Below are 27748 nucleotides of genomic sequence, written 5' to 3'. Positions count from 1 at the left end.
TGAAGCCGACCCGGCCCTGCCCCGAGGGACACTCCACGAGGGCGGAGGTGCAGGGAGGGCCCCGCCACAATTCGCTGTAACGCAAGCCAGGCTCGGGCGGAAGGGCGGCCGGAGCCGATCAAAGGCTGGCTCCGGGCAGGGGCAGCGAAGGAGCGAGGGGGAGCGCTCCGCAGGCCGGTGTCCCGGAGGAGGCATAATTGGAGCAGGGCTTCCGAGGTCACGGAGAGACGCCTGGGAAGACCTCTTAAGGATCCTCGTCGGGGCTTGAAACGCAGGAGTACTCCCAAACCGCTCGACCCAGCCAAGAAAAGCCGGGGCGGGGCCGGGGCCTGGGGCCGACTCGGGAATCTCCGGCCGAGGCTCGGCAATACCCCCATCCTCCGTCCGGGGCCTCCAGCCCGGGGCCGATCCGGAAACAGCCGAGCGGATCCGGAAACAGCCGAGAGGACCCGGAAGCGGTGCGCTCCGTCACCAGGGAGTGCGGGAATCCGCCGTTTGCTCTGAGGCAATGGCGGCAGCTGCGCCGGTGGCCGCGGACAACGACAAGCGGCGGCGGCGGCCGGGGGCTGGTACGTGAGGGGGCGTCCGTGCACGCAGAGGGCGGTGAAACTGGGGGCGGGGCCGAGCTAGCCACCTGCGGATGGGGGGTGGAGAGGGGTGATGGAAGGGGCGGGGCCACGCCGTCGGAAAAGGGGGCGGGGCCTAGGGCTCTCGGCGAAAGGGGGCGTGGCCCGGCCATTCAAGGGGTAGAGCCAGTGACAGGTGCGAGGTGGGGCCCGGTGAGGAAGGGGCGCGGCCATTGGGAGGGCGGGGCCGGGTTGGACTGAGGAGAGGATTGAGTGAAACTGGCCACCGCGAAGAGATGGAGTGTAGGCAGCACCCGGCAGAGCCAGTGGAAAGGGGGCGGGGCAGGGGCGGTGCCAGGTGAGCGGGGCGGGCCCAGGTGAAGGCGGTCCCGGGTGAAGGCAACATTACTAGGTTGCAGGACTTGCTTAGCCGGTAGGTGGCCTGGGGTGTTAAGAGATGGGAAGAGAAGCTTATCCCTGTCCCCCACAGCACTGGAGGACCCCCAGCCCCAGGAAGGGGCAAATGGTGAGGCCGAGTCAGGTGAGCTCAGCCGGCTTCGGGCTGAGCTGGCAGGCGCCCTGGCAGAAATGGAAACCATGAAGGCTGTGGCAGAGGTGAGCGAGAGCACGAAGGCCGAGGCTGTGGCTGCGGTGCAGCGGCAGTGCCAAGAGGAGGTGGCCTCGCTGCAGGCCATCCTGAAAGGTGAGACGGGGGAATCACCTAGACTCCCCATCAGCCCCATACTGGGGAGTGCATGACGAGAAAAGGATGCGGGGGCACAGATAAGCTGTGGGATAAGTTAGCAGGGCTGCCTAGCTCAGGGCATGCCTATGGCCGGAGGAAGGGCCGCCCTTTTAAAATTTGCATAGAGGCACTCCATGTGATAGCAGCAGCTCTGTCAGTTACAGCTAAGTTTAGCTCCCAGCTTCTATCTGTTGCCTTGCCCATGTCATTTCTTGTCCCTCACTGATGATTGATCAACCCTGAAGATGGGTGAGAAACTTCTCAGTTCCCCAGACCAACCTCATTTTAGTCTGGACTTCTGGGAAATAGAATCAGCCCTGGCCCAGTCTCTGTGAGTCTAATGCTCTGCTCTCTAGCCTTCCCCAGACACTCCCTCCTCCACCCCACGCCATGCACCAGCTTCCCTGCCTCCACCCCATGTTCTCTGTACTTGCTCCTCTGGCTCCAGAAGCCCCAGCTGCTCATCCTGTTTTCTACTCTTCTTCCTCTAGCAGAAGCCAGAGCCTCTGAAACAGATGTCAGAGCTGCCCCGCTGCTCTGCCCCTGCTGTGGTGGGGCTCTTGTCAACTCTCTCCTGGACTTTTGTCCCAACCTTCTCACGGATCTCCCTCTATAGTCTGGCCTTGACATTGGCTTCCAGAGTAAACTTCCTAAAATTCCCTTCCCACCATGCGATTTCCCTTTCTAACAGCCGCTCCTGGAGACTTCTCTGGGGCTGTATTTCCCACATTTCAGGATCCACGTGCCTGTGCAATGTAGATACATCCTTGTACAACTTACTCTGCTATTTACTTAGTATTTGTTCTTTAAATAGATCCACATTTTAAAATTTTATATACATTTATTAAGGGAAACTTGTTATCTCTACTATATGGGAAAAACCAGGTGTGTCCTAAATAATAACAATAGCTAGCTTTTTTTTTTTTTTCTTGAGTCAATAAGAGTTTCACTCTGTCGCCCAGGCTGGAGTGTGTCACACCACGCTGGTGTGATCTCAGCTCACTGCAACCTCCACCTCCTGGGCTCAAGTAGATCCTTCTACCTCAGCTTCCCAAGTAGCCAGGACTACAGGTGCATGCCACCATGCCTGGCTAATTTTTTGTACTTTTTGTGGAAACAGGGTCTCACTATGTTACCCAGACTGGCCTTGAACTCCTGAGCTCAAATGATCTGCCGGCCTTGGCCTCCCAAAGTGCTGGGATTACAGGTGTGAGCCACCACGCCTGGCCAGGTAGCATGTTTTGAGCACTCACTGTGTGCCAGGCACTGAGCTAAATGCTTTATGAGTAACTAATCTTCATAACAAACTCTGTGAGGCAGGAACTATTATCCATCTCCATTTTACAGAGGAAGCTCTGAGGCCGGGAGAGGTTAAATAACTTGCCCAAAGTCATACAGCTGGAAAACAGCCAAGCAGCCTAACAGCTGAACCTTTTTTTTTTTTTTTTTTTTTTTTTTAAGATGGAGTCTCACTCTGTTACCCAGGCTGGAGTGCAGTGGTGCGATCTCAGCTCACTGCAACTTCCGCCTCCTGGGTTCAAGGGATTCTCCTGCCTCAGCCTCCCAAGTAGCTGGGACTACAGGTGTGTGCCACCACGCCCGGCTAATTTTTTGGGTATTTTTTTGTTTTGTTTGTTTTTTTTTTTTTTGTGTTTTTTTGTTTGTTTTTTTGAGATGGAGTCTCACTCTGTCACGCAGGCTGGAGTGCAGTGGCACGACCTCGGCTCACTGCAAGCTCCGCCTCCCAGGTTCACGCCATTCTCCTGCCTCAGCCTCCCAGCTAGCTGGGACTACAGGTGCCTGCCACCACACCCGGCTAATTTTATTTTAATTTTATTTTTAGCAGAGACGGGGTTTTACCGTGTTAGCCAGGATGGTCTCAATCTCCTGACCTCGTGATCCACCTGCCTTGGCCTCCCAAAGTGCTGGGATTACAGGCGTGGGCCACCACGCCCGGCCCCATTTTTTGTATTTTCAGTAGAGATGGGGTTTCACTGTGTTAGCCAGGATGGTCTCGATCTCCTGACCTTGTGATCCACCTGCCTTGGCCTCCCAAGGTGCTGGGATTACAGGTGTGAGCCACCACACCCGGCCCAGCTGAACCTTTACTTCTACTGTTAGTGCACAGTAATAGGTCAATCCCTATACAAACAAAAAATGACCAGGTTCTACCAAAAATAAAACAAGTCCATGTTACTCAGGTAAGAGGATCAGTTGAGGTCAGGAGTTTGAAACCAGCCTGGGCACCAAAATGAGACCCTTAGCTGGGTATGGTGGCAAGTGCCTGTGATCCCTGCTACTTGGGAGGGTGAGGTGGGAGGTTCACTTGAGCCCAAGAGTTTAAGGCTGCAGTGAACTATGATTTCGCCACTGCACTCTAGCCTAGGTGACAGAGGGATACCCTGACTCTCTTTTTTTTTGTTTTCTTTTTTTGAGACAGAGTCCTGCTCTGTCACCCAGGCTGAAGTGCAGTGGCACAATCTCGGCTCACTGCAACCTCCGCCTCCTGGGTTCAAACAGTTCTCCTGCCTCAGCCTCCCAAGTAGCTGGGATTACAGGTGCCCACCACCACACCTGGTTAAATTTTGTGTTAGTAGAGACAGGGTTTCACCATGTTGGCCAGGCTGGTCTCGAACTCCTGACCTCAGGTGATCTGCCCACCTCGGCCTCCCAAAGTGCCGGGATTACAGGTGTGAGCCACGGCGCCAGGCCCTGACTCCCTAACAACAACAACAAAAAAGTATATAATCTATCCAACATCACCTCCATCTCCTGCTGACCTGTAGGATAAGTTCCAAACCTCTTGGCGTCACATGCAAGGCCCTGGGAGCTTCCTACTGCCTCCTTTCCAGTGTCTCCTTGGGTGCCTTTGCTGTTCCAACACCTCCAGCATACCTCACCATGCCGCAGCCATGCCACACCTGACCGGGTGTGGTGGCTCATGCCTGTAATCCCAGCACTTTGGGAGGCTGAGACGGGAGGATTGCTTGAGCTCAGGAGTTCCAGACCAGCCTGGGCAACATGGTGAGACCCCGTCTCTACAAAAAATGCAAAACTTAGCCAAGCGTGCTAGGATGTGCCTGTAGTCCCAGCTACTCGGGACACTGAGGTGGGAGGATTGCTTGAGCCCAGGAGGCTGAGGTTGCAGTGAGTCATGATTGCGACGCTACACTTCAGCCTGGGCAACACAGTGAGATCCTTTCTCAAAAATTAAAAAAAATGAGGCTGGGAGCAGTGGCTCACACCTATAATCCCAGCAGTTTGGGAGGCCAAGACAGGTGGACCGCTTGAGGTCAGGAGTTCAAGAGCAGCTTGGCCAACATGGCAAAACCCCACCTCTACTAAAATAGAAAAATTAGCTGGGCGTGGTGGTGGGCACCTGTAATCCCAGCTACATGGGAGGCTGAGGCAAAAGAATCGCTTGAACCCGGGAGACGGAGGTTGCAGCGAGCCAGGATTGAACCACTGCACTCCAGCCTGGGTGACAGTGAGACTCTGTCTCAAAATAATAATGATAATAATAAAAAAAAATTCTTACTGTTCTTAAATATTGACTGTTCCTGGTATATATTAATAGGAACAGTGTCACATCTTCTGTGTGCCTGAGAAAGGGCTGGACACCTTGCCTGTGTCATCTCATCTATTTTTATTTTTTATTTTTTTGTACACTATCTTAGATATGTCATCTCATTTAATCTGTAGCCACCAGAAGGATGATCAGTAGTTTCCCCATTTTGCACGTAAGGACACTGATGCACAGAGAGGCTGAGTGATTGCCCAGGTCAATTTCTGCAAAGCCTGCCATGGCAACCGCTATGGTAGATTGTCTCACAGAAAGAGTCAGTGCATCAAGGTCCCCTGCTCGCCCACAGGCAGGACCGGCTCATTGACCCTCCCTCTCCCCCACCAGACTCCATCAGTAGCTATGAAGCCCAGATCACCGCCCTGAAGCAGGAGCGACAGCAGCAGCAGCAGCACTGTGAGGAGAAGGAGCGGGAACTGGGCCGCCTGAAGCAGCTGCTGTCCCGGGCCCACCCCCTGGACTCCCTGGAGAAGCAGATGGAAAAGGTTGGGGTTGGGATGGTTTCCCCACTGCCCTGGGATTTGGAAGGATGTTAAGGACTGTGGATGTCCCATTGCCCGGTCATGGGGTGCAGGGCACCCAGCAGTGATTCTAGGAATAGCACCAAGTTACCAGGTGTTGTTGAGAGCTTGGCTCTGTGCTCCATAGGGTCCTGGCTTGCCCCTTATTAGTGGGTGACCAAGTTCGCTTAGCTCCAAAATTAAGTTATGTAGAGGAAAGGAAACTTACACTTAAGGGTAACAAAAAAATTTCTTACTGTTATTAAATATTGACTGTTCCTGGCGGACATTACCGCTTGGTGATACATTGCTACCTCCTGGCTTGGTGCAGTGACTCACACCTGTAATCCCAACACTTAGGGAGGCCAAGGCAGGTGGATCACTTGAGGTCAGGAGTTCGAGACCAGCCTGGTCAACATGGTGAAGCCCTGTCTCTACTCAAAATACAAAAATCAGCCTGTAGCGCACACCTATAATCCCAGCTACTCAGGAGGTTGAGGCAGGAGGATCACTTGAACCCAGGAGGCAGAGGCTGCTGTGAGCTAAGATTGTGCCACTGTACTCCAACCTGGGCAACAGAGCGAGACTTCGTCTTAAAAAAAAAAAAAGATACCTCTGATGCTTTAGGCACTGTGCTTAGTGCTTGACAGAGTTAGCCTCCCCAGTCCATTCCGTGTAAGGGAGGTCTATTAGATCCATTTATCAGATGAGTACAGTAAGGCTCAGGGAAATTCAGTACTTCTCCTGTTTATGCACATAAAAGGGAATGGAGTTGAGATTTTAAAATCTAAGCAGAAGCCTGACTCATGCTTATAATCCCAGCACTTTGGAAAGGCAAGGCAGGAGGATCACTTGAGGCCAGGAGCTTGAAGCCGCAGTGAGCTATGATCTTACTACTGCACTCCAGCCTGGGCACCATAGCAAGATCCCATCTGTAAAAAATTTTTTTGTTAAATTAGCTGGGCATGGTGGTGCACACGTGTAGTCCCAGCTACTCAAGAGGCTGACATGGGAGGATCACTTGAGCCAGAAATCAAGCCTGCAGTGAGCTATGATCACATCACTGCACTCCAGCTTGGGTGACAGAGTAAGACCCTGTCTCTTAAAAAAAAAAAGTCTAGGCAGGCTGGTTTTATTTACTGATTTATTTATTATTGAGAGAGTCTTGCTCTGTCACCCAGGCTGGAGTATAGTCGCGTGATCTCGACTCACTGCCACCTCTGCCTCCTGGGTTCAACTGATTCTCCTGCCTCAGCCTCCTGAATAGCTAGAATTACAGGCACCTGCCACCATGCCCGGCTAATTTTTTTGTATTTTTAGTAGGGGCGGGGTTTCGCCGTGTTGGCCAGGCTGGTCTCGAACTCCTGACCTCCAGTGATCGGCCCGCCTCTGCCTCCCAAAGTGCTGGGATTGCAGGCGTGAACCACCACGCCCAGGCTGGTTCGAAAGTGTTCTTAATCTCTATGATATGTCACCTCCTTTATTATTGCTGTTATTAACAATTATAGGAAGCACATATTTATTATCACATGCTTCATCTTTCAAAGCAAATTTGCATTGTTACTTCATTTGATCCTACAGCAGACCTGTGAGATAGATACTTCAATTAATATTCTTATTTCATGCATAAGGAAACTGAGGCTCAGGGATGGTGTCAATTACCTAGTTAGAAAGACAAAGATGAAGACAGGAGCCCATGAAACAAAGACCTTCAAGCCACATCTTTCCAGCATCCGGGCTGCCCCGTGCATCCGGAGTGTTCCTCAGGGAGCACCTCAGCAGGTTGGTAAAGGACAGGGCCCCGCTCAATGAAAGCCGCCCAACACAGTGAAGGGAGCATCAGGGCTGGGCATGGTGGCCCATGCCTGTAATCCTAGCCCTTTGGGAGGTTGAGGTGGGCAGATCACCTGAGGTCGGGAGTTTGAGACCAGCCTGGCCAACATGGGGAAACCCTGTTTCTACTAAAAAAGTACAACAATTAGCCAGGCATGGTGTCGGGCGCCTGTAATCCCAGCTACTCGGGAGACTGAGGCAGGAGAATCTCTTGAACCCAGTAGGCAGAAGTTGCAGTGAGCCGAGATCGCACCACTGCACTCCAGCCTGGGCAGCAGAGCAAGATTCCATCTCAAAAAAGAAAAAGAGATTTGGAGGATTAAACTGAGCTTGCTTGAGAAGATTTCAAGTGATTCAAGAAGTGGAAAGGGCATGAACTAGAAGTGGGGAGTGACGGGGACAGGGATGACTGGCAGATTTCTGCCTTGAACAGCTTGTGGCCAGCAGGGCCGTTCTCGCTGACTGAGTGCTTGTGGCCGGAAGAACAGCATCCCTGAGTGGTTTGTTTTGGATGTCTATGGTTAGAGGAGCCTGTGGGACATACAAGTGGAGATGTGTAGAGGCTGTTGGCTGCTCAACGTCAGCAGGATCCTAAGCTTGAAAAGAGATGGGAAAATATGGTCAGCTCTATGGTGGTGTTGGGAGTGTGGGAGAACAAATTGATTAGGATGAAATTTGCCTGCATGTGATTGAAAACCCAAATTAACAGTGGCTTAAATGCGACATCTTTTTTTTTTTTTTTTTTTTTTTTTTTTTTTGAGACAGAGTCTTGCTCTGCCGCCAGGCTGTAGTGCAGTGGCACCATCTCAGCTCATTGAAACCTCCGCATTCCAGGTCCCGGTTCAAGCAGTTCTCCTGCCTCAGCCTCCCAAGTAGCTGGGATTACAGGCGTGCACCACCACACCCAGCTAATTTTTGTATTTTTAGTAGAGACGGGGTTTCACCATGTTGGCCAGGCTGGTGTCAAACTCCTGACCTTGTGATCCGCCTTGTGATTGGCCTCCCAAAGTGCTGGGATTACAGGCGTGAGCCACTGCACTTGGCCAGAAATTTTTTTTTTTTTTCAGAGACGGAGTCTCACTCTGTCACCCAGGCTGGAGTTCTGTGGTGCGATCTCGGCTCACTGCAACCTCCACCTCCCGTGTTCAAGCTATTCTCGTGCCTCAGTCTCCCTGAGTAGCTGGGATTACAGATGCCCACTGCCACGCCTGGCTAATTTTGTATTTTTAGTACACACAGGGTTTTGCCATGTTGGCCAGGCTGGTTTCAAACTCCTGACGGTGATCCATCCGCCTTGGCCTCCCAAAGTGCTGGGATTACAGGCGTGAGCCATTGCACCTGGCTCAGAAATTTGTTTTTTCCTTCAAGTCCAGAGGTAGACATTTCAGGACTGGTAAGGCAGCTCGACAAGTTGTCAAGCAGGCTCCATCTATATTGCTGTTTTGCCATAGGTAATATATTGCCTCATGGTCCAAGATGACTGCTTGAGTGCCAGCCATCATGTCCACATTCCAGCCAGCAAAAAGGAGGAGAAGGAGGAATAAAGAAAGGCACACCCTCTTCCTTTAAAGAGTTGTCCTAGGCCAGGCACGGTGGCTCACACCTGTAATCCTAGCACTTTGGGAGGCTGAGGCGAGCAGATCATTTGAGGCTGAGGGTGGGTGGTCTCAGGAGTTCGAGACCAGCCTGGCCAACATGGTTAAACCCCCTTCTACTAAAAATACAAAAATATTAGCTGGGCGTGGTGGCATGCACCTGTAATTCTAGCTACTTGGGAGGCTGAGGCAGGAGAATTGCTTGAACCTGGGAGGCAGAGGTAGCAGTGAGAGGAGATAGTGCCATTGCACTCCAGCTTAGGCAACAAGAGTGAAACTCCTTTTTTTTTTTTTTTGAGACGGAGTCTCGCTCTGTCCCCCAGGCTGGAGTGCAGTGGCGTGATCTCGGCTCACTGCAAGCTCTGCCTCCCGGGTTCACGCCATTCTCCTGCCTCAGCCTCCTGAGTAGCTGGGACTACAGGCGCCCACCACAGCGCCTGGCTAATTTTTTGTATTTTTAGTAGAGATGGGGTTTCACCGTGGTCTCGATCTCCTGACCTTGTGATCCACCCGCCTCAGCCTAAGAATGAAACTTCTTATCAAAATAAATAAAAGTTGTCCTGGGCCAGGCACGGTGGCTCACACCTGTAATCCCAGCACTTTGGGAGGCCGAGGTGGGTGGTCTCAGGAGTTTGAGACCAGCCTGGCCAAAATGGTGAAACCCCATCTCTACTAAAAATACAAAAATTAGCCGAGCGTAGTGGCGGGGTGCCTGTAATCCCAGCTACTCATGAGGCTGAGGCAAGAGAATTGCTTGAACCTGGAAGGCAGAGGTTGCAATGAGCCAAGATCATGCCAGTCCTCTTTAGCCTGGGCAACAAAGTGAGACTCCATCTTAAAAAAAATGTAATAATAATACATATAAAATAAAGAGTTGTCCTGGAAGGTCCCCTTGGCTCATCTGTTTCTATCTCAGTAGCTGGAACTTAGCCAGATGATTTGTTTAGTTGCAAGGAAGCAGGTAAATGTGGATGGTATTCTAGGATTTAGACTACATGCCCAACTAACAATGTGAGGTGCGCTGGGCATTGGTGTAATCCCAACCCAGATGCTGGGAATTACACTGGTAATGCCCAACCTTGGGAGGCTGAGGTGCGAGGATCACTTGAGTCCAGGAATTCAAAACCAGTCTGGACAACATAGCAATATCCTGTCTCCACAAAAAATATAAAAATTAGCCCATTGGTGCACATGCCTGTGGTCCCAGCTACTCAGGAGGCTGAGGCAGGAGGATGGCTTGAGTCCTGGAGATGGAGGGCTACAGTGGGACGCGATTGCACCACTGCACTCCAGCCTGGGGAACGGAAAGAGAGCTCATCTCTTTAAAAAAATTTTTTTAAAAAGCCGGATGCGGTGGCTCAAGCCTGTAATCCCAGCACTTTGGGAGGCCGAGGCTGGCAGATCACGAGGTCAGGAGTTCGATACCAGCCTGGCCAACATGGTGAAACCACGTCTCTACTAAAAATACAAAAATTAGCTGGGCATGGTGATGCGTGCCTGTAATCCCAGCTACTGGGGAGGCTGAGGCAGGAGAATGGCTTGAACCCAGGAGGTGGAGGTAGCAGGGAGCCGAGATCGTGCCACTGCAGCCCAGCCTGGGTGATAGAGCAAGACTCCATCTCAAAAAAAAAAAAAAAAGGTAAAGTTCTATGACAAAAGGAAAAAATGGATATTGGGGAAGGAAGATATGGTGAGTGACAGGGCCACAGGAAGAAGTCATGACCTTCATCCTTGCCCTTATGCCCTGGGGCAAGTCGTGGAAGCTTCTAGAGCCTCTGTGTTCTTATCTCTGGAATGAGGGTAGACAGCACCTTCTAGGGAGGATTAGGAGAGCTGATGTGCTTGCAGAGGAAGCTCTGAACAGACCTGGGGCTTCAGCACTCAGGAGGGGGGGAACTACTGCTGCCAAACGCCACTCCCTCCAGGCCCACGAGGACTCGGAGAAGCTGCGGGAGATTGTTCTGCCCATGGAGAAGGAGATCGAGGAGCTGAAGGCGAAGCTGCTGAGGGCCGAGGAGCTGATACAGGAGATCCAGGTGAGGGCGCGGCCAGGGGGCGCTGGGGAAGGAGGGGTGCCAGAGGACCCTGGCCCCCCAGCCTCTTCCCTGCCCCCTTCCCTAGAGACGTCCCCGGCATGCCCCTTCCCTGCACGACTCCACGGAGTTGCTGCCCCTGTCCCGGGACCCATCGCCCCCGCTGGAGCCTCTGGAGGAGCTGAGCGGAGATGGGGGTCCGGCAGCTGAGGCCTTCGCTCACAACTGCGATGACAGCGCCTCCATCTCCTCCTTCTCTCTTGGCGGTGGGGTCGGCAGCAGCTCCTCCCTGCCCCGCAGCCGCCAGGGCCTGAGCCCTGAACAGGAAGAGACGGCCTCGCTGGTGTCTACGGGCACCCTGGTTCCCGAGGGCATCTACCTGCCCCCTCCTGGCTACCAGCTTGTCCCAGACACCCAGTGGGAGCAGCTGCAGATGGAGGTGAGTGTTGTGGGCAGGGTGGCGGGGTGCGCCATCCCCCTCTCTGCTGGACGCTTCCCCTGCACCACTTGTGTTCAGACCCAGAGCTAGAGCCGGAGCTTCCACAGGGAGAAGAGAGGCCCCCCTCCTAGTGAAGGCAGGCAGATGTAAACATGCACAGGGGCCAGGTGCGGTGGCTCACACCTGCCATCCCAGCCACTCGGAAGCTGAGTGGGAAGATTGTTTGTGGCTAGGAGTTCAAGGCCAGTCTGGGCAACATAGTGAGACCCTGTCTTTTTACAAAAATTAAAAAAAAAAAAAAATGCCAAGTGTGCACCTGTAGTCCCAGCTACTTGGGAGGCTGAGGCAGGAGGATCGCTTGAGCCCAGGAGATTGAGGCTGCAGTGAACCAAGACCATGCCACCGCACTCCATCCTGGGTCACAGAGTGGGAACCTGTCTCAAAAAAAAAAAAAGAAAGAAAGAAAAGAAAAGGCCAGGCGTGGTGGCTCATGTCTGTAATCCCAGCACTTTGGGAGGCCGAGGTGGGTGGATCATCTGAGGTCAGGAGTTCGAGACCAGCCTGGACAACATGGTGAAACCTCATCTCTACTAAAAATATAAAAATTAGCTGGGTGTGGTGGTGCATGCCCGTAATCCCAGCTACTCGTGAGGCTGAGGCAGGAGAATTGCTTGAACTGGGGAGGCGGAGGTTGTAGGGAGCCGAGATCCTGCCATTGCACTCCATCCTGGGCAACAAGAGTGAAACTCTGTCTCAAAATATAATAATAATAATAATAGTAATGTGATGCAAAAAATGAATTGTACATTTCACATGGGTAAATTATATGGTAAAGAACTTATAACTCAGTAAAGGTGCTTTTAACAAAAATGCACATGGATACATGGGGAAGACATTGTCACCAGGGAGATGCCCAGAAAAAAAAACTAAACAGGGTTATGGGATAGAGACGGGCAGTGAGGGAGACTGACCTGGGTTTAGGCTGGAGCTGAGACCCAGATGGTGGAAGGAGGAGCTCTTAAAGGGCAGGCTGGGCATGGTGGCTCACTTTTGTAATCCCAGCACTTTGGGAGGCCGAGGCGGGCAGATCACCTGAGGTTGAGAGTTCAAGACCAGCCTGACCAACATGGAGACAGGCGTGGTGGCGCATGCCTGTAATCCCAGCTACTTGGGAGGCTGAGGCGGGAGAATCACTTGAACCCAGGAGGCGGAAGTTGCAATCAGCCGAGATCGCGCCATTGCACTCCAGCCTGGGCAACAAGAGAACAAGAGTGAAACTCCGTCGCAAAAAAAAAAAAAAAAAGACCAGGGCACAAGGACCTGTGAGTTCAAAGGCCCCGAGGATGGAGAGACCACAGTGTGTCTGAGGAACAGGAAGGCCACCGGGGAGGAGAGAAGAGATCAGAAAGAAAGGCAGGACCACATGAATCCGCCCTTGGGGGCCGGTTGTGCATTGTGCATCTTAGGAGATGTGGGAAGCACCTGCAGGGTTAATTTTAAGCAAGGGAGAAGCCTCCCAGCTCCAGGCTTTCAAAAGTTCACTTGGGACCGGGTGCAGTGGCTCACGTGTGTAATCTCAGCACTTTGGGACGCTGAGGTGGGCGGAATGCTGGAATCCAGGAGTTTGAGATCAGCCCGGGCAACATGACGAAACCCTGTCCTACAAAAAAATACAAAAAAGTAGCTGGGTGCGGTGGCACATGCCTATGATCCAGGCTACTCTGGGAGGTTGAGGTGAGAGGCTTGCTTGAGCCCAGGAGGTCGAGGCTGCAGTGAGCCGAGATCGTGCACCACTGCACTCCAGCCTGGGTCACAGAGTGAGACCCCATCTCAAAAAAAAAAAAAGCTTACTTGGGCGTGTGTTGGGGTAGGGGCCACAGGAGAAGCTGAGAGGCTGGGACTGTGGTGTACGGGAAGGTGATACCTTGGACCAGGGGATGGCCACAGAGACAGGAAGAAATGGGTGGATGTGGAATCCACTTTTTTGTTTTTAGATGGAGTCTCGCTCTGTCGCCCAGGCTGGAGTGCAGTGGCACGATCTCGGCTTACTGCAAGCTCTGCCTCCCGGGTTCACGCCATTCTCCTGCCTCAGCCTCCTGAGTAGCTGGGACTACAGGTGCCCGCCACCATGCCTGGCTAATTTTTTTGTATTTTTAGTAGAGACAGGATTTCACTGTGTTAGCCAGGATGGTCTTGATCTCATGATCCGCCCACCTCGGCCTCCCAAAGTGATGGGATTATAGATATGAGCCACCGTGCCCGGCCCTGTTTTTTTTTTTTGAGACAGAGTTTCACTCTGTCACCCAGGCTGGAGTGCAGTGGCGCGACCTCGGCTCCCTGCAACTTCTGCTTCTGGGTTTAAGTGATTCTCCTACCTTAGCTTTCCAAGTAGCTGAGATTACAGGTGTCCCACCACCACACCCAGCTAACTTTTTGTATTTTTAGTAGAGATGGAGTTTCACCATGTTGGCCCGGTAAACTCCTTACCTCAAATGATCCGCCCGCCTCAGCCTCCCAAAGTGCTGGGATTACAGGCATGAGCCACTGCACCTGGCACTGTGGAATCCACTTTGGAGATGGACCCGGCAGGGCCTGCTGATGGGTGGGGAGTGAAGGGAAGAGAATGGATGGCTGGGCCTGTAACTCGATGGACTGTGTGGGTGAGGGCACTTCCCTGCAGAGGTGGGCCACGAGAAGTGTGGTGAGGGGGTCCTAAGTTCCCAGGAGATGCAGGCTGAAGGCAGGGTCTGTGGCAGGGCCGACAGCTGCAGAAGGACCTGGAGAGCGTCAGCCGCGAGCGGGACGAGCTCCAAGAGGGCCTGAGACGGAGCAACGAGGACTGTGCCAAGCAGGTGGGTCCCTGCCGCCACTGCAGCCCCAGCCAGGCCTCTGGTTACCTTCCGCCCCCTGACATCCCCCTGCCCTCACTTTCACCCTCCCTCCAACCCAGATGCAGGTGCTCCTGGCCCAGGTCCAGAACTCAGAGCAGCTGCTGCAGACCCTGCAGGGGACTGTGAGCCAGGCCCAGGAGCGGGTACAGCTGCAGATGGTGAGTACCTGCGAGCCCCGGGGAAGGAGGGTGAGGAGTCCAGCAGGAATCAGTTGCATGTGGTGGAAGGGGGCACGTGGGAAGTCAAGGCACCTGTCCTGTCTCCAGCTGCTCAGGCCGCACCCCGGAACTGGTGCCAGGTAGGTAAGAGGGTTTTGGGGCAGCTGGTGCCGTGGCCAGAACAGGGCCTTTGCAGCCACACAGAGCTGTTTGATCTTGAGCTAATCCCAGACTCCCAGCCTCTGTCTCACCATCTATAAAACTGACATAATGGGGCCTAGTTTGCAGAGTCATGAGGATTAAAAGCAAATCTGGCTGGGCAAGGTGACTCGTACCTGTAATCCTAGCACTTTGCGAGGCCTAGGCAGTTGGATCACCTGAGGTCAGGAGTTCGAGCCTGGCCAACACAGCAAAACCCCATCTCTACTAAGAATACAAAAATTAGCCAGGCATCGTGGCGGGCACCTGCAATCCCAGCTACTCAGGAGACTGAGGCAGGAGAATCGCTTGAACCCGGGGACAGAGGTTGTAGTGAGCCAAGATCACACCATTGCACTTCAGCCTGGGTGAAAGAGCAAAACTCTGTCTCAAAGAAAAAAAAAAAAAAAAAAAAGCAAATCAGATGCTGACCAAGACTGGGGAGGAGACATACGTGATTGAACAGGGCCAGGTGTAGGGCAGGAGGGCAGTAGGCAGCCTGGAACCGGAGGTTCCTGCAAGGTGCTCCTGCCTCTGGGCTCTGCTGACCGTGGCCACCTAAGAACACAGGTTCACTGCTGCCAGATTTTCTGATTTTTCAAGAGAAACCAAAAATACGAATATTTGTGTATTGTCTGCTATTTTGTTTTAAGAGATGGTGTGTTGCTCAGCACCCAGGCTTGAGTACAGTGGTTCAGTCATAGCTCACTGAAGCGTCAACTTGCTGGGCTCAAGCAATCCTGCAGCCTTAGCCTCCTGAACAGTTGGGACTACAGGCTTACACCACCATGCCCAGCTAATTTATAAATTTTTTTGTAGAGTTGGGGTCTCACTATGTTGCCCAGGCTGGTCTCAAACTCCTGGCCTCAAGTGACCCTCCCACCTTGACCTCCCCCGTAGCCAGGATTATAGGTGTGTAGCACCACACCTGGCTTGTCTCTCAATTTTTAGAGTTGGCAACTACTTTAGGGTTTAAGAAATATATATGGGCCAGGCACAGTGGCTCACACCTGTAACCCCAGCACTTTGGGAGGCCGAGGCAGGTGGATCATCTGAGGTCAAGAGTTTGAGACCAGCCTGACCAACATGGTGAAACCCCGTCTCGACTAAAAGTACAAATATTAGCCAGGCATGATGGTGGGCGCCTGTAATTCCAGCTACTTGGGAGGCTGAGGCAGGAGAATCGCTTGAACCTGGGAGGCGGAGGTTGCAGTGAGCTGAGATCACGCCATTGCACTCCAGCCTGGGTGACAGAGGGAGACTCTGTCTCAAAAAAAATATGTTTTTTTTTTTTTTTTTTTTTTTTTTGAGGCGGAGTCTCGCTCTGTCGCCCAGGCTGGAGTGCAGTGGCGCGATCTCCGCTCGCTGCAAGCTCCGCCTCCCGGGTTCCCGCCATTCTCCTGCCTCAGCCTCCCAAGTAGCTGGGACTACAGGCGCCGCCACCACGCCCGGCTAATTTTTTTGTATTTTTAGTGGAGACGGGGTTTCATTGTGTTAACCAGGATGGTCTCGATCTCCTGACCTCGTGATCCGCCCGTCTCGGCCTCCCAAAGTGCTGGGATTACAGGCTTGAGCCACGGCGCCCGGCCAAAAAATATGTTTTTTAAATTTAAATTTATATATATTTAAATAAATATGTATATATATGTGTGTGTGTGTGTGTGTGTATGGACCAAAGAAAATACCCAGCTTGGGCCCTGGTAGCAGCCTGTAACCTGCGTGTTAGCAGGGACGGGGTGTCTGAAGAGCTTGGTAGCAAAAAGTGATCCTTCCTTGCTCAGGAGCAGAAGGGGCATGGGCTCTCTTGCTGTCAGCCTGGGAGGAGGGTTCAAGGAGGTTTGGCCTCCTAGGGCCTGGAGACGCCTGTCCTCTTCATTACCTTGTACTAACTGTCCATCCACAGGCGGAGCTGGTCACCACCCACAAGTGCCTGCACCACGAGGTAAAGCGGTTGAATGAGGAAAACCAAGGGCTCCGGGCCGAGCAGCTGCCATCCTCAGCCCCCCAGGGCCTGCAGCAGGAGCAGGGCGAGGAGGAATCACTGCCCAGCTCTGTGCCAGTAAGCCGAGTGTGGGCACTGAGAGCCTGGAGCCACCGTGAGGGCCCCTCCTCCCCAGGCAGAGCAGAGCATTGGTCAGGACCAGCCAGGGTGCTGTATATTTGCTTGGCCAACTCATTTGCCTTCTCTAAGGCTCAGTTTCCTCATCTGAGAAATGGAACCATACACCCTTTCCAGCACTGGCATCAAAAGAAAATGAGTTAACGGAATGCTTGGCAGGAAGGAAGCAGTCATTTGGTTGGTTTGCTATTTTTAAGTGACACGTGAGCCACAAGATTGAATTCGTCATAATCTTTGGTTCATAGCAAGCTGCCATCATGGATCTATGCCTGGCCTTTGTCAACTTAATTTCTTTATAATATGGCTTATTAGCCAGGCATGATGGCTCACACCTGTAATCCTAGCACTTTGGGAGGCTGAGGCGGGCGAATCACTTGAGGTCAGGAATTTGAGACCAGCCTGGCCAACATGGTGAAACCCCATCTCTACTAAAAATACAAAAAAAATTAGTCGGAGCCGCGTGCGGTGGCTCACGCCTGTAATCCCAGCACTTTGGGAGGCCAAGGTGGGTGGATCACCTGAGGTCAGGAGTTAGAGACCAGCCTGCCCAACATGTTGAAACCCCATCTCTACTAAAAATACAAAAATTAGCCTGGTGTGGTGGCGGGCACCTGTAATCCCAGCTACTTGGGAGGCTGGGGCTAGAGAATCGATTGAACCCAGAAGGCGGAGGTTGTGGTGAGCTGAGATTACGCCATTGCACTCCAGCCTGGGCGACAAAAGCGAAACTCTGTCTTAAAAAAAAAAAAAAATTAGTTGGGCGTGGTGGCTCATGCCCATAATCCCAGCTACTCGGGACGCTAAGGCAGAAGAATCACTTGAACCTGGGAGGTGGAAGTTGCAGTGAGCCAAGATCACACCACTGCACTCCAGCCTAGGCGACAGAGCAAGGCTCCATCTCAAAATAATAATATGGCTTATTAATAAATTGATTAGAAATAGATCACCTGGTGGCTGGGTACAGTGGCTCACACCTATGATCGCAGCAGTTTGGGAGGCTGAGGCAGGAGGATCATTTGAGCCCAGGAGTTCAAGACCAACCTGGGCAACAAAGCAAGATCCTGTCTCTATAAAAAAATAAAAATACTAGCTGGGCTTGGTGGCTTGTGCCCATAGTCCCAGCTACTTAGGAGCCTGAGACAGGAGGATCACTTGAGCCCAGGAGTTCAAGATCAGCCTGGGCAACATAGTTGAGACCCTGTCTCTACAAAAAATACAAAAATTAGCCGGGTGTGGTGGCCTCCACCTGTTGTCCCAGCAACTCAAGTGTCTGAGGCGGAACGCTTGAGCCTAGGAGGTTGAGGCTACAGTGAGCTGTGATCGTGTCACTACACTCCAGCCTGAGCCACAGAGTGAGACCCTGTCTCAAAAAAAAAAAAAGCAAAAGACAAAAAACAATAAAAAAGATCCCTGAGGTGCCCTCCCCACCCTGACATCCGTCCGCTTCCGGGCACCTCCTCCCCATTCCTTGACTCTGCTTTGCCCTGGCGGTCTTCTTTGGTGTTTTCATTACATGTACAGTGTGGTGCTTAAGTTTCATTGTTCTTGAGTTTTACGAAAGGGTTTATTTTATTTTATTCATTTATTTATTTATTTATTTTGAGACGGAGTCTCGCTCTGTCGCCCAGGCTGGAGTGCAGTGGCCGGATCTTAGCTCACTGCAAGCTCCGCCTCCCGGGTTCCCGCCATTCTCCTGCCTCAGCTTCCTGAGCAGCTGGGACTACAGGCGCCCGCCACCTCGCCCCGCTAGTTTTTTGTATTTTTTAGTAGAGACGGGGTTTCACCGTGTTAGCCAGGATGGTCTCGATCTCCTGACCTCGTGATCCGCCCGTCTCGGCCTCCCAAAGTGCTGGGATTACAGGCTTGAGCCACCGTGCCCGGCCTTATTTTATTTTATTTTTAGAGACAGAGTCTCGCTCTGTTGCCCAGGCTGGAGTCTAGTGGCGCCAGCTCGACTCACTGTAACCTCCACCTCCTTGATTCAAGCGATTCTCCTGCCTCAGCCTCCTGAGTAGCTGGGATTACAGGCGCAGGCCACCAGCTGGCTTTTTTGTTGTTGTTGTTGTTTGTTTTTGTTTTTGTTTCTGTTTGAGATGGAGTCTTGTTCTGTCGCCCAGGCTGGAGTGCAGTGGCATGATCTCAACTCACTGCAGCCTCCGCCTCCTGGATTCAAGTGATTCTTCTGCCTCAGCCTCCCGAGTAGCTGGGACTACAGGCGCACACCACCACGCCCGGCTATTTTCTGTATTTTTAGTAGAAATAGAGTTTCACCATATTGGCCAGGCTGGTCTCAAACTCCTGACCTCGTGATCCGCCGGCCTTGGCTTCCCAAAGTGCTGGGATTACAGGCGTGAGCCACCGCGACCGGCCTAATTTTTGTATTTTTAGTAGAGACGGGATTTCATCTAATTGGTTAGGCTGGTCTCGAACTCCTGACCTCACGTAATCCGCCCACCTCGGCCTCCCAAAGTAGTGAGATTACAGGTGTGAGCCTTCGCACCCGGCAAGGGGCTCTTGCTGTAGGTAATCTGCTGAACTTTCTGGTTGGGACTCTTCCTGAGCGCCCTCCACGGTGTGGGGCGTGATCCTATGTCCTGAGCTTCCTCCGCTGGACCGGAGCGCGTCTATCCGCCACCCAAACGATGGGCATTTTGGGCTCTTCCCTGCTTTAGCCATTTACTTCCATCCTTCCTTCCTTCCTCGTTCCTCCCCACAATCCCCGTCTGGCTGGTGGCCCCTGCCCTGCTGCCCTCCTGCCCCGGCCCAGCACGTGACGACTCCTTCCCTTCCAGGAGCTGCAGCAGCTGCTGCGCCGCACGCGGCAGGAGGCGAGAGCCCGGCTGCAGGCCCAGGAACACGGGGCAGAGCGCCTGCGGATCGAGATTGTGACGCTGCGGGAGGCTCTGGAGGAGGAGACGGCAGCCAGGGCCAGCCTGGAGGGGCAGCTGAGGGTGCAGCGGGAGGACACAGGTGAGGGGAGGGGCACGAGCCCCCAACCCCGGGCCCAGGGCCCCTGTCGGCCCTGCAAGGAGCCACCGGGGCTCCTTGGCAGCAGCGGGGAGGGGAGAGAGGCGGTGGGGGAGAGGCGGTGGTGCACCGCTGGCCTTGACCTCTCTCTCTTTCCTTCCCACAGAGGTGCTGGAGGGTGAGTGTGTGCTGGAGGTGATCTTGGGGATCGCCCACGCTGGCTGGGCTAGGTGGGGAAAGGGAGAAGGCGTGGCCCTGACGTCTCGCCCTGCCCTGACTTCTCAGCCTCCCTGTGCAGCCTGAGGACGGAGATGGAGCGGGTGCAGCAGGAAGAGAGCAAGGTGAGGGGAAGGGCAGGGGGACTGGGAGGAGAGGGACCCTCCCCTGCCCCTCCCGCCCTCTGTGTCTCCCTCAGGCCAGGTGGGAGGAAGCCCTGGGGCAACGGCTGGGCTTGGCCAAGCCAGACAGAGGAGGTTGGAGTCAGGGGCGGTGTAGAAGGGGCTACTGTGTTGGGAACTCCCGTGCTGGGGCCACACACCCTCCCATCTGGCCCAGGCTAAGCCAGGCCGAGCTCAGTGTGGTGTCTGTCCCCGCAGGCCCAGCTCCCAGACCTCTCAGAACAGAGGGCCAAGGTGCTGCGGCTGCAGGCAGAGCTGGAGACCAGTGAGCAGGTGCAGAGGGACTTCGTGCGACTGTCCCAGGCCCTCCAGGTACGGCCTGTCCCAGCCCTGCCGGACTGGCTGGCTCCACTCCGGGTGACCTCTCCTGGGTCTTGCAAGGACAGTCCCCTGGTTAAGGGAGTCCTTTCTTCCTCCTGGGGCTGGCATGGTCCTGTCCTGAGCTATTGCTCAAAAAACCCTGAAACTCTCATGTGCACCTTGGTCAGTCACCTGAAGCCCTCAGTACAGGGCATGGTGGACGCTCAGGGCATTTGTGGCCTCAGCCCCACAGAGGTGGCCACTGGGTCCACTGGTCGCAGGCCCTGCCCTTGGGGGCTAGCAGGTGGGGTAGAGGCTGCATTTTCCCACCAAGTGCCCTCTGCTCCCCTCGTCTGACCGCGCAGGTGCGCCTGGAGCGGATCCGCCAGGCAGAGACCCTGGAGCAGGTGCGCAGCATCATGGATGAGGCGCCACTCACGGACATCAGGGACATCAAGGACACCTGAGGGGGTCAGGGTGTCCCCACCCCCGCCCTGGGAAAGACGCCTTTCCCCACTCCAGAACCGTGAGGCCTGGCTCTGGGGTCTTGGGTGGCTTCTCCACCGTCCCCGAGCCTGGGGTTGAGGGGACTGATGGGGCCACCTCTGCCCTACCCTCCAGCGCCTCCTCCCAGGGTGGCTGGGCCTCCTGCTCTCAGGGATTACACCTGGGTGAGGGGCCCAAGCCCCTCTGGAACCAAAGGTGCAGGCTCAGGCCTGCGACTTTCTGGCTGCTGTGCTGCCTCCTGGGCTCCAGCCCTCCCCTGCCCCCAGCCTGTCCCCTGCCCAGGGCACAGCTGAGCCATGGGGGCTGGGAGTCCCTATCAGAGGCAGTGAGGTGGGCCCTGGCCCTGGGACAGGCAGCTGCCTTCTGGTCTGCATGACACTAAGACGCTTGTCCACAGCGGCGACCCACGCCTCCAAGCGCGCACAGAAGCAAGGCCAGACTTTTCTGTCATTTATTTTCAATAAATAAGCAGCTCAGCGCAGTCGGTCGCCTTGTCCCTGCAAGCCCCTCGGGGTTGGGAAAGGGGATTTACAAGGTTGAGAGGGAGGTGGGTGGCCGAGGGGGAAGGAAAGGGAAGGGGTCATGTTTATAAACAGACACATGACAGGGGTGTGGGGGACAGGACGGGGGTCTGTGCCACAGCTGTGCCTGAAGATGCGTCACTATCAGGGTGGGGAGGACAGGGCAAAAGGATGTTCACTTCCTTCTTTCATCTTCTGGATCTGGAAGGAGAAAGAGAAGAGATGAGGCAGGCGGCGGGAGGGCAGCGAGGTCCCTCCCAGGTGCATCTCCCAGGCACATACTTACCTGGAGGCTCAGAAGCTTACCACCCCGCCAGTTCCTCCTCTACTCACCTGCGTCCCCAGACACCCCGCCCCCAACTGCAGCCCCACAGCAGAGACAGCCCAGCACACAGCCAGCGCAACGCAGCGCAGCAGACGGGTCCAGAGGCTGGCACTGCCCAGGGCCTGGGAGCCGAACTGACGCCCAGTGGGAGGCCAGCGGCCCACCCCGACTGGAAGCGCGGCAGCAGCAGCGGCAATGGCTCCAGGTGGAGCTGCGAGCGCAAGTGACCTTGGATGCGATGCGCAAGGGGCTGAGGGGGCGCGGGTGGCAGGGGCACAGCAGCTGGGGTGAGGGCAAGAAGGGGGTGATACCTGTGACACGGGCTCAAAGAGATGGAGGAAGGGGAACAGTTATCCTATGGCCAGAGAGGACAAGAGGCACCGTTATCAAGGCGGGGACGCAGTGTGGGGGCTGTGGGGGCTGAGGAGGCAGTGGGGCTGCCCTGGAGACATGGCCCCTGCAGGTGCAGGGGGAACGGGCGGACACGGGTCCTGCCAGGGCTGAGGAACTTACCACCTGCAAAGTAGGGGGCAGGGCGGGGCAGGGGCAGCGTCAGAGGGAAGGGGCTGTGGTGGAGCCAGGGCTTGGGGACAGAGAGGGCACTCCTTACCCTCTAGGTAGTTCCGAGCAATGAACTTGAGGATTTCGTCGAGCCCAATGACCGGCAGTGAGATCTTGAGGACCATGAGCCAGTGGGCGAGGTCCAGGGCCTGGAGCTTGAAGATCATCTGGGGCAGGGGACAAGCGCCCTCTCAGGAGCGGGTGGGGAGAGAGCCAGAGACCCGCACTGCCCAGCCCACTCCCACCAGCCTCCCACATCGGCACCCCTGGTGGGAGTGGCCATGCCGTGGGCTCCCCAGCGCTAGGGGGGGTGGCCCCGGGCGGAAGAAACCTCACCGGCAGGGGGTCAATGTAGAGGATGAGGAAGTGCAGGGACATGGAGAGGCAGATGGAGCCCAGCAGCCAGATGTTCACCCAGGGTGGCATCCGCAGCAGGGACTGGTTCTCGGACAGGCTGCAGAGAGAAAGGGGAGGGAGAAGGCGCAGTGAGGAGGGAGGAGGCAGGTGGCACAGTGGAGGACATGGGCAGTGGCCTCAGGGGAGGGTGGCGGGCATAGCGGGGGAGGGCCCACCTGTTGAGTGCGTTGCACATCTCAATGGTCACCAGCACGGACAGGGCCATGGTCATGGGCTCGGAGGCCTCAAAGACCTCACAGTCTACGCCCTCGAAGTGGGCGTTGTCCTCGGTGCACTGCATGAAGTGAGTCTGCAAGGAAGGTATGGGAGACCGAGGTCCAGGGCCACCTCCATGCCACCCTCCTGGTCCCCTCCTGCATCCCCGCACCCTCCTGGTCCCCTCCTCTGTGGCCTCCCCCTACCAGCTGGCTGTAGTTGACATGAGGCCCGTCCTCAGCGTACATGAACCACCAGGCAGCCGCTCCCACGGTGGCTGCACCCACATAGCCTGTGGTGGAGAGAGGGGAGTTGGGGGTTAGAGCTGGGGAGATGGGAGGCATCGAGGGTTGAGGGCCTCAAGTGGCCATGGACAGGCTGGCCAAGGAAGAAGACCCTCTCAGCACCTGCGTGGGGAAGCTGGTGTCCCAGAGAGGGGGTTAGTCCCAAGGGGTGGGGAGGATCAAGGAACCGCTCCAGCTCACCCCCAATTGCCATGTAGCGGAAGAAGAGCCAGCCACTGATGAGAGGCTCCTTGGGGCTCCGGGGGGGGCGGTCCATGATGTCCAGGTCTGGTGGGTTGAAGCCCAGGGCTGTGGCTGGGAGCCCGTCAGTCACCAAGTTCACCCACAGCAGCTGCACCGGGATCAGGGCCTCGGGCAGCCCCAGGGCAGCAGTCAGGAAGATGCTGTGGGAAGGAGGTGGTCACATCTCTGTCCTGCCTCCCAGACTTGCAGCCACCCCACCCTGACCCCGGCTTCCTCCTGGACGCCCACCCAGCTGCTCACCAGACCACCTCGCCCACGTTGGAGGAAATGAGGTAGCGGATGAACTGCTTCATGTTGTTATAGATGGCGCGGCCCTCCTCCACAGCAGCTACGATGGTGGAGAAGTTGTCGTCGGCCAGCACCATCTCAGAGGCAGTCTTGGCCACAGCGGTGCCAGATCCCATGGCAATGCCAATCTCGGCCTTCTTCAGGGCAGGGGCGTCATTGACGCCATCACCTGTCTGAGGGAGGAGGAGGAGGTGGGCTTAGGGCACCTTCCCACATCCCTCCTTTTTTTTTTTTTTTTTTTTTTTTTTTGAGACGGAGTCTCGCTCTGTCACCCAGGCTGGAGTGCAGTGGCCGGATCTCAGCTCACTGCAAGCTCCGCCTCCCGGGTTTACGCCATTCTCCTGCCTCAGCCTCCTGTGTAGCTGGGACTATAGGCGCCCGCCACCTCGCCCGGCTAGTTTTTTGTATTTTTTAGTAGAGACGGGGTTTCACCGTGTTAGCCAGGATGGTCTTGATCTCCTGACCTCGTGATCCGTCCGTCTCGGCCTCCCAAAGTGCTGGGATTACAGGCTTGAGCCACCGCGCCCGGCCCACATCCCTCCTTTTTAAAAAAGTTTTTAGGCCGGGCGCGGTGGCTCACGCCTGTAATCCTAGCACTTTGGGAGGCCGAGGCGGGCGGATCACAAGGTCAGGAGATCGAGACCACGGTGAAACCCCATCTCTACTAAAAATACAAAAAATTAGCCGGGCGCGGTTGTGGGCGCCTGTAGTCCCAGCTACTCGGGAGGCTGAGGCAGGAGAATGGCGTGAACCCGGGAGGTGGAGCTTGCAGTGAGCCGAGATCGCGCCACTGCACTCCAGCCTGGGCTGGGCGACAGAGCGAGACTCCGTCTCAAAAAAAAAAAAAAAAAAAAAAAAAAAAAAAAGTTTTTATTTTAGGGATGAGGTCTCACTGTGTTGCCCAGGCTGGTCTCGAACTCCTGGGTTCAAGCAGTCTTCCTGCCTCAACCTCCCAAAGTATTGGGATTACAGGCATGAGCCACCACACCTGGCCAAAAGCTCAGTTTAGAACAAAGATTGGCATACTTTTTTTTTTTTTTTTTTTTTTTTTTTGGAGACTGAGTCTCACTCACTCTGTCGCCCAGGCTGGAATGGAGTGGCGCAATCTCGGCTCACTGCAAACTCCGCCTCCCAGGTTCAAGCAGTTCTCTTGTCTCAGCTTCCCGAGTAACTGGACTACAGACACGTGCTACCATGCACGGCCAATTTTTGTATTTTTTGGTAGAGATGGGGTCTTGCCATGTTGGGCCGGGCTGGTCTCAAACTCCTGACCTCAGGTGATCTGCCTGCCTCAGCCTCCTTAAGTTTTGGGATTACAGGCATGAGCCGCTGTGCCTGGCTTTTTTTTTTTTTTTGAGACGGAGTCTCGCTCTGATGTCTAGGCTGGAGTGCAGTGGCGCAATCTCGGCTCACTGCAAGCTCCGCCTCCTGGGTTCACGCCATTCTCCTGCCTCAGCCTGCCGAATAGCTGGGACTACAGGCGCCCGCCACCACGCCTGGCTAATTTTTTGTATTTTTAGTAGAGATAGGGTTTCACCGTGTTAGCCAGGATGGTCTCGATCTCCTGATCTCGTGATCCACCTGCCTCGGTCTCCCAAAGTGCTGGGATTACAGGTGTGAGCCACTGCACCCGGCCTTCATTTTTTTTTTTTTTTTTTTTTTTTTGAGAGAGGGTCTCACTCTGCTGCCTAAGCTGAAGTTCAGTAGTGCAGTCATAGCTCACTGCACCCTCAAACTACAGTGCTCAAGTGATCCCCCCACCTCAGGCTCCCAAGTAGCTAGGACCACAAACATGTGCCACTGTGAGGCTAAATTTATTTTTAAAATTTTGTTTTAGTAGAGATGAGGTCTTGCTATGTTGCCCAGGCTGGTCTCGAACTCCTGACCTCAAGTGATCTGCCCACCTCAGCCTCCCAAAGTGCTAGGATTACAGGCCCAGCCCACATATCCTCCTTTAGACTCTTCCTTCAGGATCTGAATCCCCACCCTTCTTGCATCTTACCAGGGCCCTCCTGCCCTGGGCCCCATTCTCCCCAGCACAGTCATCTGGTCATCTCCATGAACACTAAGGCCCAGCCGCCTGGGGCCTCTCACCATGGCTGTGATCTCATCGAAGGACTGCAGGTACTCCACAATCTTGGACTTGTGCGAGGGCTCCACGCGGGCGAAGCAGCAGGCACGTCGGCAGGCTTCCCGCTGTTCAGGCAGAGGCAGGTCATCGAACTCTCGGCCCGTGTAGGCACGATCGGCCACCTCCTCGTTCTCCCCAAAGATGCCAATTCGCCGGCAGATGGCAATGGCTGTGCCCTTGTTGTCCCCAGTGATCATGATCACCCGGATCCCAGCATCACGGCACAGCTGGATGGAGCCCATGACCTCCTTGCGTGGAGGGTCCAGCATGCCCACCACACCCACGAATGTCAGGTCCGTCTGGGGAGATACAGCAGAGAGCCACAGGTCAGATGGGGATCTGGAAAACTCCCCTAGAGGAAGCTGGTAGGGGGTGGGGATGGGGTGAAAGGTCAGGAAGTGGTGGTGGGGGGCGGGAAGACTGAACCCTAGACTTGCAGCCTCAGGGCCTGGTGTCAGACCTCAGTGGGGCCTTGGAAGCTCAGAGGCAGGAAATGTCTCATTCATCTAAGCACCTGCAGGCGCTGATGGTGCCAGGCCCATCATGGGTCCAGATCATACCTTTTTTTTTTTTTTTTTTAAGAGACAGGGTATTGCTCTGTCTCAGACTGGAGTGCAGTGGTGCAACAGAGTGATCATAGCTCACTGCAGCCTCAATCTACTGGGCTCAAGCGATCCTCCTACCTCACCCTCCCAAGTAGCTGGGACTACAGGCATGCACCACCGTGTCCAGCTAATTTTTTTTTTTTTTAGTAGAGAAAGGATCTTGCTATGTTGCCCAGGCTGGTCTCAAACTCCTGGGCGCAATACATCCTCTGGCCTCAGCCTCCCAGTGTGCTGGGATTACAGGCATAAGCTACCATGCCCAGCCCAAATTTTGTCTCTTTCCTTTTTTTCTTTTTTTCTTTTTTGGTTTTTGAGATGGACTCTTGTTCTGTCACCCAGGCTGGAGTGCAATGGCAATGGCATGATCTCAGCTCACTGCAACCTCTGTCTCCCGAGTTCAAGCGATTCTCTGCCTCAGCCTCCTGAGTAGCTGGGATTACAAGTGCGCACCACCATGCCTGGCTAATTTTTTTATTTTATAGTCGAGACCTGGTTTTACCATGTTGGCCAGGTTGGTCTCAAACTCCTGACCTCAAGTGATCTGCTGGCCTTGGCCTCCCAAAGTGCTGGCATTATAGGTGTGAGCCCTGATACGTGGCCCCTAAATTGTGTCTTTTTTTTTCAGGATGGAGTCTCGCTCTATTGCCCAGGCTGGAGTGCAGTGGTGTGATCTCTGCACACTGCAACCTCCGCCTCCTGGGTTCAAGCGATTCTCCTGCCTCAGCCTCTGGAGTAGCGGGGATTACAGGTGCCCACCACCACGCCTGGCTAATTTTTGTATTTTTAGTAGAGACGGAGTTTCACCATATTGGCCAGGCTGGTCTCAAACTCCTGACCTTGTGATCTGCCTGTCTTGGCCTCCCAAAATGCTGGGATTACAGACGTGAGCCACCACACCCAGCCAAAATGTGTCTTTCATAGAAAGAATGTGAACTGGAAGTGAAGTACTGCTTTCTGCTTTTGGCAGTGTCACTCTGTGACCCACAACTTAAAAGAAATCCGGCCGGGCGCGGTGGCTCACGCCTGTAATCCCAGCACTTTGGGAGGCCAAGGTGGGCGGATCATAAGGTCAGGAGATCGAGACCACGGTGAAACCCTGTCTCTACTAAAAATACAAAAAATTAGCCGGGCGCGGTGGCGGGCGCCTGTAGTCCCAACTACTCAGGAGGCTGAGGCAGGAGAATGGCGTGAACCCGGGAGGCGGAGCTTGCAGTGAGCCGAGATTGCACCACTGCACTCCAGCCTGGGCGACAGAGCGAGACTGTGTCTCAAAGAAAAAAAAAAAAAGAAATCCCCTGTATAAAATGAAAGGAGGGACTGGTGCC

At 54.6% G+C, this 27748-nt stretch overlaps 3 protein-coding genes across 3 annotated transcripts in view; 2 read left to right on the top strand and 1 right to left on the bottom strand.

The window, feature by feature from the left end:
- The window catches only part of TUFM (Tu translation elongation factor, mitochondrial), a 250029-nt gene that overhangs the window by 163553 nt on the left and 58728 nt on the right, over positions 1–27748 (top strand). The gene's annotated exons all lie outside the window — the stretch shown is intronic.
- RABEP2 (rabaptin, RAB GTPase binding effector protein 2) lies at positions 444–21313 on the top strand. Its single transcript, XM_050774020.1, has 13 exons — positions 444–569; positions 1057–1269; positions 5222–5379; positions 10748–10858; positions 10944–11294; positions 14051–14146; positions 14245–14343; positions 16445–16600; positions 19453–19630; positions 19794–19805; positions 19913–19968; positions 20224–20337; positions 20691–21313. The coding sequence occupies exons 1-13, from the start codon at positions 509–511 to the stop codon at positions 20790–20792; spliced, it is 1707 nt and encodes a 568-aa protein (XP_050629977.1). The 5' UTR covers positions 444–508; the 3' UTR covers positions 20793–21313.
- ATP2A1 (ATPase sarcoplasmic/endoplasmic reticulum Ca2+ transporting 1) overlaps positions 21270–27748 on the bottom strand; it is a 30382-nt gene continuing 23903 nt past the window's right edge. Inside the window, exons 15-23 of the mRNA XM_050773914.1 lie at positions 25782–26117; positions 23640–23860; positions 23337–23539; positions 23058–23143; positions 22812–22945; positions 22576–22693; positions 22289–22406; positions 21990–22033; positions 21270–21554 (exon numbers count right to left, since the gene is read on the bottom strand). Of these exons, the coding sequence (XP_050629871.1) occupies positions 22029–22033; positions 22289–22406; positions 22576–22693; positions 22812–22945; positions 23058–23143; positions 23337–23539; positions 23640–23860; positions 25782–26117 (1221 nt within the window). The 3' untranslated portion in view covers positions 21270–21554; positions 21990–22028. The remainder of the gene's footprint in view (positions 21555–21989; positions 22034–22288; positions 22407–22575; positions 22694–22811; positions 22946–23057; positions 23144–23336; positions 23540–23639; positions 23861–25781; positions 26118–27748) is intronic.

Source organism: Macaca thibetana, chromosome 20 (assembly GCF_024542745.1).
Source record: "Macaca thibetana thibetana isolate TM-01 chromosome 20, ASM2454274v1, whole genome shotgun sequence".
Lineage (NCBI taxonomy): Eukaryota > Metazoa > Chordata > Mammalia > Primates > Cercopithecidae > Macaca > Macaca thibetana.
The sequence above is the reverse complement of the archived record's forward strand: the minus strand, read 5'-3'. Positions and strand labels throughout refer to the sequence as shown.